Below are 13,924 nucleotides of genomic sequence, written 5' to 3'. Positions count from 1 at the left end.
TTTTATACTGAAAACTAAAGAGTTCCTACGGCATTTAAAAAAACCTAAATCCATGTCAAAGAAGTCGCGTACATCATCTGTTTTGGTCTTCTTTTGGTCCCGAAAAATAAAGAGTTACCATGGGATTTATAATAAACTTAGATCCACACGGGCGAAACCACGGGCATTAACTAGTAAAACTTAAAAAGGACACTTACCAGTCTTACGGTGTTTCCAGCCTTTTTTAACGCATCAACCGCCTCGGCGTGGGTCACATTTTCGACTGGCGTGTCGTTAACCTGAATGAGTTTGTGAATACATTATATTAATATGAGTGACACACTGTTTTATTAAATTACAATTCATAGTGGATCATAATCTTGTGACTAATAGATCAAACTAAAAACTGATTTAAGATTTATTCGGACAAGATAAAAAGAAGAAGAATTAAATTAGCTAAACAAACCACACTTTTTTTAGAATTTTTGTTTGATGTCTAGTCTTGGTGGACCATGATTTAACCTGGCCTCCTAATCAGCGATAGTTGTTACAAGCCAAATTAATGCTATTTTTGTCGAAACGGTTTTAACTAATAGACGAAGAAACTAGGACTACTGAATAGTCAAGATGAAACTGAGTACAGTGACTGGTTATTTGATTTATGATTTTTTTTACAGATGTAAGGATGAGGATGGAGACAGAGAGTAACACCTCTTGTATATGACTAAAGCATGACACAGTATACAGTGCCTAGAGTGGTGACAGTCAGGAATGCTGCAGCAGTCATCTCTACAAAGTAACAAAATCTAACTATACAAAAATTCTGATCAGTCTTCTTCCTGGATCGTCTACATCCCAACATCTGCTGGTTAAGTATTTAGGCTGGCCGTATTGTATAAGAATTTGTTAGTCAGAAAAATCTGTTAGATGGCATTCTCCTTATACATTTTGTACTAGACCCAGAGTACAGAGAATTTTGCAATGTCATACCTCCGCTTTTGACGCTCACCAGATACACGTCAGCCCGACGTCAATTTTTTTTTGAATCAAAACGTCGGAAGGCGCTTTCTCCATACATTTTGTGCAAACCATCAAAAATTTGCTTTTGTATCAGAGAGCGGCCAATCGCAAACTGAACTTAGGTTCGCCAGAGGAAAATTTGTGATACTTTGTGGGGTGGGGTGTGTCGAGGGTAGTCAACGAGCGTCAGAAAGTTTTCTGATAGACAAATTCTTATAATATACGGCCGGCCTTAAGAGCTACCGCCAATCACAATACCTGTAGTATCGCGTCGTTAATTAGCAATTGGCTAGCAGCAGCCGCCCCACCGGGTATGAGCTTAGTGACGTAGATGTGCGGGTCGTCGGCCACGTGCGGATTGTCGGCGCCGCCCGCGATGCTGAAGCCGAGCCCCGCGCCCCCCGCCCGCGACAACACCACAGTTAAGTACAAGTAGCCATCTTCGCCCACCGTGCGCTCCGAGCCACCTTCTATCCCATTTATCTGCAACTTTCACATCAACCAGTCAATTGGCAGGCTAAAGCTGATCGCACAGTACAGCCGCAAAGCACACACGCACGCATTTTTCTGTACTTATAAACATCTTGAGCTAAAGCAATTTTTTTTATTTTAAACTAATATGGGAGTAAGCTGGCAAATGCGGGAAGCAAGGACCAACTTAAGTGGAACAGGCCGACTTATCGAGCAATCGTGTGCATCCACGCCGACTGATCAACGAACCGCGTGCACCCGCCATTCCCAACCAATCGCGCCAATGTACAAGATGTTTGCCGAATAATGTAACTAATGACCATCAACCGCATTTATTTGGCGAATTCGAACTAAAAATGCGGATGACGATATTCATCAAAAGTAAGTAACAAAAAATGCGTTTCTTTGGCCTCGTCTCGTATTGTGCGATCAGCTAAAGGCTCCTTCACATAAAAACTTGTTATCATTCTTCAGGAACAGTTTTTAAGATTGCCAAATACCTAAGATATACTTAATGAATATCTTTATAGGTAGATATATGAGTAATGCCTCTACAACAACTTTTTATCTTATATGTCAAGGAGCCCTAACTGTTTGATAAGAAAGGTACATTTTTAAGCTGGGACATGCATAGTTTAGTTAAAGTAGGTAAGCCAGAATAGTGACAACTGGTGATTCGCCTGGCTCAGAAGTCCCATTTGAAGATGTCAAATGATTGATATGTAAACAATGCATTTGTGCTTTAATGATGAAGCGCACACCGCTCTTAATTAAGTAGTATTTTATAAATATCACCGACATGCAATTAATCAGTAACTTCTTGCTGATTATTATATTTTATAGTAATTATAAGTACCTACATACAGATATTATTCATTGAAATGTCTCTAGCACTAACTACCTACTACCTACACAGTGGCGAGCAGCTCAAAGAGGCATAAACGCACTGCTTACCCTCGTTGTAATAAGTCAATGCTTATTTTTCATTTTAACCTGCCGTAAAATAAGTTCATATCTAAATGCATACCCTGGCTGAACTCCTGTGCACGCCACTGTACCTACAGTACATTATAGTCCATAATGAGCCCTTAACACTGAGTGCAATACAAAATAGATTGTCAACACATTGACTAACTATAATGAAAAGGGACAATGTTACAATGCAATATGCATACATTAGCACACAAACTCAGTTCAAAGAATTCCATCTTCAGGTTAAAAAACTTATTACGAAACTTTTGATATAACTAAATGATGCCCGCGACTTCGTCCGCATGATTTGTTTTGGAACTCTTTAATTTGCCGGGATAAAAAATCTATGTCCTTCCCCGAGATATTAGCTGACTCTGTGTCAAATTTTATCAAAATCGGTTATACTGTTGGGCTGTGAAAAGCTAGACAGACAGACACACTTTCACATTTATAATGTTAAGTAGTATCGGTAGTAGTAGGTAATATAGTAGATATTATTCAAAAAACATACATCAAAATAAAAATTTTGGAAATATGGTGTATTTAAAATGTTAGATCGAGATTTGATAACACTTTGTTTGAAATAATAGTTATATAAGTATTGGTATATATGTGAACACATAATATTCCTAAAGTATTCAATTGAAACAAAAAAATTGTTAAGTATTATATTATTATGGAATAATTATGTAATCATAATAAGTGTGATATATTATTTAGTTTTAGTCTTTTATGTACATATTTTTAGGTAGTTTTAGTAAATAATATTTAGGCTACAGTCAGAACTCTTATCTGATCGAAACTACTTTTAACTGAAAGAAACAGTTAAAAAGTATTTTTTACTATAGAGGTAGGTTAAAAGTAATTTTAACTAAAATTTATTGGTCAATACTGCACGGAGTAAGTGTGCTTCGATTTTGTTCTGAGCCACATTCAACCTAATCTTGTATTTTTTATGGACTTAATCATGATTTATTCCAGCGAAGAGTTTTTATTTCACACACTGCTGTAATTTTATTATTGTATATACCTACATTTATTCTAAATCTATTCTGTTAAAATAGTTTTAATTATAATTTTAAGTAATCTCTTTTGGCCTTCTGTTATACCTAGATTTAAATTTAAATAATAATTATGTATTTACGCTGTTGATTACTTTCAAATAAACAAAACAAAACAAAACTTTTGAACAACCTCCATAGTGATAAGTAATTTCAACTGATTTTTTGCTGTTGAAAGTAGTTTTGACTGGATGATGCTGTTTTGACTGTAACATATACATACAACGTGTCCAATGTAAGAATAGGAAAGTCAATAATCTCTGTCAATTGTCACTTGAAAATTATGGTTTGGATACAAGAACAATGCTTTGCTTAGTATGGGTAATCTCTTCCTATGTTATTTAATTAAGCCTTAGTACTGCAAATTCTATTGAAAATATATTAAATCAAAATATGACATCCAAGATATTACAATATGGCAAAAAATTATTCCTGTTCATAATTTGGACATACATTTTAAGTGTTATGTTAAAATAGTTTCCTTTCATAATATTACCATTATTAGCTGTAATTATTTAATTAATAACGCTTAACTTACTTCTAATGATCAAAATCATTATTTTAATATAATTACCTGCTTCATTTCAGGTGGTGAGACGTGAGCCTGAAATATAGAAACCATTAACTAAAGTTAAATACCTAAATTAAGTTTTTACCATGAATAATGATATAAAATAGTTAACTACTTCCTAGTGATTTAGTAACATAAATTCTAATGAATTAAACTATAATCAAACTTAAATTGATGAGTTAAAAACCTAAAAATATATGAATATGCCTTTGGTTTTTCATATTTTAAAACGCCAATGGAACATCTCTGAAGCATTCTTTTTAATTCTTGCCTGTTTGTGTATCTAGGCTACTAAATTTTATTTACTTAAGTTCTTAATATTTTTTTAATTAACAAACTAATAATGTATTTATTTAAAATAAATTGTATTCAACTAAGCAATGTATTTATTTAAAATATCATAAGAGATTCTATTTTTAATTTTATTATGAAATAGCGGTTATATTTTCCAACAGAAATACCTAAGTAATTTTCACTTGTTTGTTTAATAACTTATAATATTATTCAAGTATATACAAAAAGATCATTGTTCATTATATTAACAATGAAAGTGTTACACAAAAATATTCTAAAACACCTCTTAGGTTCTTTTTGAGGTCAAGTTATATATCTAAATAGAGTGAAAGTTCTATTAGAAGTTTGAATAGCAACTCTTTAACACATTGTGTAGTCCAATGATGTGTTAGATTTCTTATCTATTGCTATAATCTTATATCAATTTGGCTGCTGCTTATATCAATTTATCAGATTGAAATGAAGTATATTTAAAGAATATTAAGTAAATTAATTTAATATTACTATTTACTTAATTGTATGTTTCTTTATTGTCCTAAAACACATTAAATAAGCTTTAGTCCTACTAGATGATTAGTATTTATGAAATTTAGATCTATTGAGGTCTGAAAGACCAATTTGTACAGATAGAAGCAATAACCTACTCACCGTGTCAAGGTTAAACAAGGAGGAGACTTTCCGAAGGAATCCATTATGGGTTTTTTTCTTCCGTCTCTCAGTCATTGTGACAACCAAGTGTGCATAGCCCTCAGGTACTTGTATTCAGTTCTACACTATGTACACTGCATGCATGTTAGTTACACACTTGTGCCGCTGTCAGGAGCTCACTGGCTGCACTCCGGCATGCACCATTCTCTACCTAGAACCCACTTGTAGCTTGCACCAAAAACTTTAACTGTGTTTTGTTACCACTTTTAAAGGAATGCAACCTCATTTTTTGTTTGCATGTATTCCCACAGTATAAGCTGGTTATCATGTTAGCTCACTTAAAAATTACACCAATCCTTATCAGCTAAGGAATTATTTTCGAGCCGAGCCCTTCCTGATAGCGAATTTTATTAGAATGTATGCGTATGTAAGTAGTTAATTGAGTGTTACCAACTTGTGTTCGATGATAGGATGGTAAATGAATGTCAAAGCGATGAACTTTAATTAGAATGTCCGTGTTACGTTATTTAACGTGCAATATAGATACTCTAAATACACTAATATTTAGAAGAGAGGTAAATCGTTCAGCGCGTAACAGCGAATCGTTACAAGCAAAACTATTTCAGAAGTTTCATTAGTCTCACCAAAGGTTTGAAAACGGTCCCAAATTGTAAAGAAGTTACTAAACGTTTAAAAATAGATTAGTGTATATTATATGGCCTTACTTGCGACGAATACGAAATAACAGCAGTATGAATGTCAAAATTTTGTGTGCAATATCATTTCACTTGATAACCATTTACGTTTATTCCTCAGTCGATGTTGTGTTCGTATGTCATTGGCACAATTGTAAAATTTAACAGCACAAAATCACACAACGATGAAACGTTAGCGTACATATCGCTGAAACTTGTACTATATTTGAAGGTTATAAATAGTACTACGAGACGCGAAACACCAACCATCCGCCATTACCACTTGTTGTATAGCGTTCGGCTGTGGCGTTCGGTAACCTACCTTTGGAAACGTCACGTCATCAAAAACAAGACAATAAAAAAAACGATCCAACTATCGGTAAACAGTAAACACGACGAGTTTCGCAGGTTTTCTGGAAGGTGGCGCTACAAGTGTGATTCTACGACTATGGAGTAATTATTTTTATTTCGTGTTCAATTTAAATTATTATTTACTTTTTTTTCCACTAAATATCTTAAATTTTTGCAAAAGTCTTTATTGCTCAGAAAATAATAACAGCAGCAGCCAAAGAGATTTTCCATACCTACCCCACTCTACCATTCAGAGGAAGTAGGTAAAAATAACGGTTAATTTTTGAATACCTGTATTACCTGTACCTGAATACCTGTATTCAAAAATTAACCGTCATTTTCACAGTTGTAATTTGTATACATACCTACAAGTTTAAAAGGTTTATGTGGTATTTATAATTCTTATTAATTTATTACATATACCAAATAATATTATATGAACTTTTTGTATAGAAATTAGTTTACCTTCTTCTCTTCTGCTTCTCCAGTTGGCGATATGATAAAAGGAATGGCCCCCACCTTGTAAAATATTCAAGAGTAGGTAAAATTATTAATTTTAATATTAAATAATTAGATAACTAGGTACCTACTTTAAAATAATTAAATAATAATAATTAAATATTATTTTTAAACATTATAAAGGTAAAAAATTTACTTAGGTATATTTTAGTTACTGGGTAAGTAGATCTACGTAATTACTAATTATTTAAAAATGTAGAGTTCAGTTTTGTTGGAATAATTATTAATACTGCAGTGTAATAAAAGATTTTCTATTCTTTTGTGTTTTATAGCACGTTTTCTACTTTTGTAATGTAGGTAAATTAAACAGGTACCTTTAAAGTACCTTATTGAGGCATGTATCATATATATACCATTTATAGTTCAGCTAGCTCGTGCGGATGTGCGGGGCGGCCGACCGCCTCATACCCCGATTGATATCTCGACCTGTCGTGGACTATACTTGCGTAGTTTACAGATCATTTAAATGTATCAAACAGTTCATTGATCAAACATACCCGCGCCGAATCTGGCGTGTCAGCATTCCGATTGTCCGATTTTCTATTGTTATCTTGCAGAAAGGCATTCGAAATTGATCTATATTCATTGTCTCCTGACTGTAAATATAAAAAGGCACCTATATTATGTAGGTATACGAAAACAATCACAGAATCATTAACTTTTATATTATGGATAGTTAGGTACCCAGGTATACATAATTTTTTAAAGTTAAAAATACTTTAGACATCTACTCGTACTATCTATTTCAATAAGCATCCTATTATGTTCTTATTATTTAGCGATCTTTTTTTACAATCGGAGCGTGAGTAGGTACTGTATTGTACTGCGGCCGAAAGTAATACATCGACCTTTAGAAGGAGATAGCAAATTTGTAGAGCGTTGTCCCTGTCGTTGGGACCGACAAAACGTCATATAAGTATGAGAAACAACAAAAGAGATACTCTACAAAGCCGGAATGTCATTATAAAGGCCGATGTATATTGCTTTCTGCCGCGTACTGTAGCTGATAAATATTGGTTGGTATAGCTAAGGCAGGTGCTATTTCAAACAGCTTTCGAAGTACTTATTACTAAGAGTAGGTTACCTATTAATCATCAATTATATTAATGATGCCCGCGACGCATGTGGTATTGAAATTTGTGTAGTCCACGCGGACGAAGTCGCGAGCATAAGCTAGTGGATTATAAAAACTTACTTCACGACGAACGCCGTCGGCTTCCCACTTGTTTGCTATGCGGATTGTCTCCGCAGTTTTCTGCTGAACAGACTTGGTGTCGTCGAGAAGGGTTAACTCGTAAAACTCTTGAATATCTGCACATGAAAGTAGGTACCTAAGTTAGCAATTGTTTGTAGGTTAGAAGCCAAATTTCTAAGAATACATTCTAAAATTGTGTAAATCGATAGGTAGCCCGAAAGGGATGCGTTCATATTATGTAGGTAGGTAAGTAGGTAAGTAGTTTTCCATTTTACCAGGCTGCATCAGAAGAAGGGTAATAATGAATGTGTTTAGGGTGTATGTTATAGACCTTTTGATCCTGTACCACCTACTCGATTTATAAGACTTTTTAAAATATTGATTGATTCAAGCGGCAATGAGTTTGGCTATCAATTTTTTTTAAACGTACCTATAAAAATGATACCCATACCCGTACCCATGAAAAACTGTGTTGGAGAACAAGTCCCATGTATGTAATAAATGCCTAGGTACTTAGGTACCTATAGCATTTGTTAACTTTTAAACTATTTCGAACTCCGGTGTATTAGTTATTTAAATTTATACAAATAACTGAGTTCAAATTATTGTAGGCTGGAAAAAGCTTCAATATAAATCTCTCTAAACTCGTAAAAGGATTAAATCATGTTGTAGTTTTCATATAAATTCACATTTCTCTTAGTAAGTAGGTAAGGTAGGTACCTAGATTGCCTGCAAATAATCGCGTGTCGTGTATTAGGTGATCGATATCAACAACGGGTAACGAACCTATAAAATATTATATAGGTAAGTACTTATGTATTTATGTATTATTATACTTCAGTCTAAAATGTATTTACAAAACTTCAAACACTTTAAAAATATTTCTACGCACGGTCTACATAGAGTTATAATAATGAGTGTTACTTAAGTATAATAATACTCCAACAGAATATGCATGGACTGGCAATTATTACTTTATTACCTATCTATATATTTATTTATTTTATTTACTTTTAGTCTAAAGCAGAGCAGCGTTCAGGAAGCTTCGAGATTTCTTCTCGTCCGAAATTCCTCAGTGCTTGAAGATCAAAGTCTTCGAACAGTGCGTGTTGCTTAGTGATGACATAATAATGGATTATTATGGATCCGAGATAATATTATAGTCTCTAACTATGGCCTAGTAAGAAAGCTCAGAGTCACTCAGCGAGCGATGGAGAGAGCTATGCTTGGAGGTACTCTATGTGATCATATCAGAAATGAGGAGATCCATAGGAGAACCAGAGTAACCGGTGGCGAAGCTAAAGTGGCAGGGCACATAGTTCGAAAAACCGATAGACGTTGTCGTTCGGGTCTCAAGGTGCTGGAATAGCGACCTCGCACCGAAAAGCGCAGAGTTGGAAGACGAAGTCAGACGAGTCTCAGGGCGGCGCTGGATTCTGGCGCGGGCGGCGCAAGACCGTAGCGTGTACACAAGAGACCTATGTCCAGTAGACGTCAATCTGTTGTTGATGATGATGATGACTTTTATAAATTAATTTTTAAGAGAATTTTTATAGCAGTTGCCGGATTAGAAAAAATAAGTTTTGGTTTTGGACTGGGAATTGAAGCACTTCTCTTCTAGATCGGCCTAAAAAATTGTTAGAAGGCAAAGTTTTGACTTTGGGGCAAAGCGATCTCGGCATTCCTGAGTATATTGCCTAGGCTAATCGTGATGTGCCGGTATTTCGGCTTTGTATTATAACATAATACCTATTACGACGTTATTTATATTTATAGGCTCTGATATATCATAATACTTACCTGCATTTTTAATTAATATAATAAGACCTGTTTTATTCATTAGTTTTTTTTATTATGTTGTTAAAACTTTCAATGTTACTAATGTTATCCCATGCACATTATCTATGCGAAACCAGTCACTTGTAATTTGAATGCATAGACAAGCCACGTGGTATCTATAGTCTAACAAAGTACTTATTTGAGAGCACACACACAACGTTCACAGCCAGAGAGCACAATGAATCAATATTATTAGATTATATAGACCGTCGTTATTTTATAAAAGCTGAAAGTTTAATTGCATATTGTCCCCAAAACATGGTAGCTTTGGGAGATAACAGGTAATAAATAAAGGTTGTAATAAAAATCTTTCGTCAAAATATAAAGTCTAATTTTTTTATATTTTCTTCAAAATATTATAGTATTAGAAAACACGTCATGCATTGCCAAATGCCAGACACTTAGTATCGTGGCAAACCCATGCCAGACGCCCTTAAAGTTTAAGTTTAATACTATTATAAAGAAAATATAAAAACTAGACTTTATACTTTGACATAAGATTTTTTGCACCTTTATTACCTGCTATCTGCCAAAGCCACCATGATCCCAAACTTCATAGTCGCTCGTCGTTCCACCCTGTGTCGGGGACAAATAAACTTTCAGCTTTTATAAAATAACGAAGCTCTCTGGCACGCGCTGGCTCTTTCTCTATTCAGATTGTTAGTTTGACTGGAAGGTTAGATTTTATTTAAGTTTATTCTAGCTACACCTACTTACTAACAACAGATACCTTATTATACTTAGCTAAATAATAATTTCTTCGGTACATACTTAAATTGTCACTAGATAAGTTGATCACAATAGAAATACTTGATTCTTATTTCTTGTAAAATATGGATGTACTTACAGTTTGATAGGTAGGTCACTAATAGCTGACATTTCATTTATCGCACGAACGATTATTTGAATTTTAATTAAAAATACTTTTCCAGCTTATAGCTGAGCAGAACTCAACTAAAAGCTGGCAAAGGTAAACTGTGGGCGAAGCTTTGACCCATATTTTTATATTTGGGTCGAAAGAAACATCGCTGCACAGCAATCATAGCTCTGCATTCAACCATTATTCAGGTAGATATATTCGTAGTTTTATATATCTATGTTCTATTTTTTTTAAATAGAATAACTAGCTGTTCTTATACCTGAGTAGTTATAAAAATGTCGCATGTTTATCATACTTCAGGCTTTGAATAATGATAATTCATATCTAATCCTATACCCTTTAACAAATAAACCTGGAATAGCGGTGGAATAGTTATACTCTGTTTTGTCTTTTTCGTTCAAATGTCAAATTATTGATGACAGAGAAAGACAAAACAGAGAATAACTATTCCACCGCTATTCCAGGTTTATATGTTAGAGGGATAAAGTATAAACCACAAATTAAACTATGAAATTACGAGTAGAAAGCGATAATGTTTTTCTCCCTGTAAATGTAGTCCAATTTTCATATTTTTATGAAATGTTGTAGATATAATGAAGAACTACGCTCGTATTTTTTAATGTTAAAAAAATGCTTATGTTAAAAGTTACTAGCGTCTAAAAATATCAATATTTTTGACCCGAAATTTTGTTTGATTTTTTTAAATTAAAATATAAAAAAAATAAAACATACGAGCCTAGATTAAGGTGTACCTACTGAATTTAATGAGACCAAAATTGACTAATTTTGTAAACGTTTGGGAGGGCGGGGGGTAAAAACGTTATCACCTACTTAACTGAACCTGTAACTCTATCTTTCACGAGAAGAAAGAAGCGAAGCGGCGTGAAACAGATAGCATTTTTGAAAATATCTACTCACGTTGCGTTTTGTAACTAGACGATTATATTTTAAAACGATTTCGAATTTTACGGTGTACCACAGCCCCTGCCTGGATGACTAAATCGTTAATGAAATAAAAATCTTAGCTTGAATTAGTTTCTGTTATATTTCTGTGAAAAAAACCTAAGCAAAAACTTATCGTAGCAGGCCAGTGTGTTCGAAAATAATGCATTTTAAGAAAATAATTTCAAAAATCTATAGGTACTTACTTATATACATATACTTATATGTACCTACTTATATACATAATCAGAGAAACTGATATAGTATAAAGGTATGACATTTTATAAGTAGATACCATCACTAAAAAGAATGTTGGTCACCCGAGTGAAGTCCAAAAATAATTAAGCATGGGCGGAGGCGTAGCCCACCGCGTGAAGCGTAGCCGTAGCGCAGGTAAATACTATACGAACGCTCTACGGGGGAATAACCTTTTTTGCTGAACTTTTATTTATACCACTGTTTATTGATTTTTTATTAAAATTACTCAAACAAAAATAAGTTTTGCAGCTGAAGCTTCATTTTGAAATAAGTAAATCTGTCATGCACTCTCTCAAAGCTTTTGTGTCCGCGACTTCGTCCGCGTGGACTATACACCAAACGCCTATTTTACCCCCAGATAAAAATCCGTGCACGCTACACAGTCGAATTTGGACTGCTTAGTTTGTTTTGTTTTTATCAGCACTTCAAAACCCCGATTAGATATAATGGAGACAGACCATGGCCGTGGGCAATGATCTTACTTGAATGTGGCAGGAATATTAAGTTTGTACTTTTAAGTATTTGTGTACTTAATGGTTTTTTGATAAGCAAGTACGTAGTTCAAACAGATTGCTAACTATTAAATTTTTTAATTAAAAGTTTAAACATTGGCGTGGTATGTTTGATGTAGCTCATGCAGATTATTAACTATTAGAATTTTTTAATTGAAAGTTCAACGAATTCGATCAATCGTGCGATAAGTGTAAAGAATTAAACCTATGCCTACGTACTACGCAGTTATTTCAACGTAGTGCTTCCACGTAATCGATACGATGGCTTTTGGAATGAAAAAACCGGCCAAGTGCGAGTCAGACCATAGGGTTCCATACTCGGGTATTTTTTTCGACATTTTGCACGATAAATCAAAAACTATCACTTTCATATGATACCCCACTTGGTTGGTTTGGGTGGTTTGTACATGAACAGATTTTAATCGAATTTATTCGTTTACTTGTGCTATAAGACCTACCTATGCCAAATTTCATGATTTTAGGATAACGGGAAGTACCCATGAAGTACCCTGTAAGTTTCTTAATAGACACGACCAACAGACAGACGGACGGATGGAGGGACGGGCAGACGGATGGACGGCCGGAAGGACTATAATTAAGTAGCTATTTAATTAGCAAAGGGACAATACTTAGCGGTTTTAAAATATGTACGTGGTACCTAAAAGAAAAACAACAGTAATCGATAACCTGATTCTCACAATGCGGAGCTGGTCCGTGCCTTAGCGTATACCTACCTACTTATGATTTTATATTGTTTGACCTACCTATTCCCTCTGTTACATTATAAGGGTGCTAACAGAATGGACACCATGTTGTTCACAATATTATCGTGATTGAAACGTGAATAAGGATTATTTGAAATTTTTGACCTACTTAATTGTTTTAATTTATGGTCATAATTTGAACATATTTTGTGAAAGCTTTTTAATTTTTATTATTAAAAATAATATAATATATATTTTTAAATATAATATAATCTAAATATATAAAACGAAAAAGTGACTGACTGACTGATCTATCAACGCACAGCTCAAAGTACTGGATGGATCGGTCTGAAATTTGGCATTCAGATGGCTATTATGACGTAGGTATCCGCTAAGAAAGGATTTTTGATAATTCAACCCCTAAGGGGGTGAAATAGGGGTTCGAAATTTGTGTAGTCCACGCGGACGAAGTCGCGAGCATTAGCTAGTATTATAATAAAAGTAAAAGGTGACTGACTGACTGATCTATCAACGCACAGCTCAAACTACTAGACGGATCGGGCTGAAATTGGGCATGCAGATAGCTATTATGGCGGAGGCTTTCGCGAAGAAAGGATTTTTGAAAATTCAACCCCTTAGGTGTTGAAATAGGGGTTTGAAATTTGTGTAGTCCACGCGGACAAAGTCGCGAGCTTATGCTAGTAATATTATATAATTAATATTTAAAAAACTTGTATGAGTGTAAAAAGGCCAACTTTTATATGCAAAGCAATGTAAAATTTATGGGAAAGCTTGACTTCAGAAATCTTTACATACCTAGCACTTAATTAATTTAATTGCCGCAATGCATTTAAATTGCTCTAGACTTAGTAGCATTTTGAAATTGCTTCTTTAATCAAACTTTTTCTCACTACATATTGTAAACTACATGTTGATGTCATGCACCCTAACTTGAATAAAACCGTATCCTACGGCCTACGATACGAGTAAAGGCTACGTAACTTAGCTACACA

At 34.2% G+C, this 13,924-nt stretch overlaps 1 protein-coding gene across 13 annotated transcripts in view; it reads right to left on the bottom strand.

The window, feature by feature from the left end:
- The window catches only part of dlg1 (discs large 1), a 42,905-nt gene that overhangs the window by 25,990 nt on the left and 2,991 nt on the right, over positions 1 to 13,924 (bottom strand). For 3 of the 13 annotated variants that reach the window (XM_034971469.2, XM_034971471.2, XM_069500179.1), the window contains exons 3-8: positions 7,777 to 7,892; positions 7,079 to 7,177; positions 6,528 to 6,581; positions 4,078 to 4,107; positions 1,258 to 1,488; positions 198 to 278 (exon numbers count right to left, since the gene is read on the bottom strand). In XM_034971469.2, the coding sequence (XP_034827360.1) occupies positions 198 to 278; positions 1,258 to 1,488; positions 4,078 to 4,107; positions 6,528 to 6,581; positions 7,079 to 7,177; positions 7,777 to 7,892 (611 nt within the window). Of the gene's footprint in view, positions 1 to 197; positions 279 to 1,257; positions 1,489 to 4,077; positions 4,108 to 5,016; positions 5,228 to 5,660; positions 6,029 to 6,527; positions 6,582 to 7,078; positions 7,178 to 7,776; positions 7,893 to 13,924 lie in introns of those variants that run through there. The other 10 variants (XM_034971472.2, XM_034971477.2, XM_069500181.1 and 7 more) reach the window with 8 other exon arrangements.

The sequence above is a fragment of the Maniola hyperantus genome, chromosome 8 (assembly GCF_902806685.2).
Source record: "Maniola hyperantus chromosome 8, iAphHyp1.2, whole genome shotgun sequence".
Lineage (NCBI taxonomy): Eukaryota > Metazoa > Arthropoda > Insecta > Lepidoptera > Nymphalidae > Maniola > Maniola hyperantus.
The sequence above is the reverse complement of the archived record's forward strand: the minus strand, read 5'-3'. Positions and strand labels throughout refer to the sequence as shown.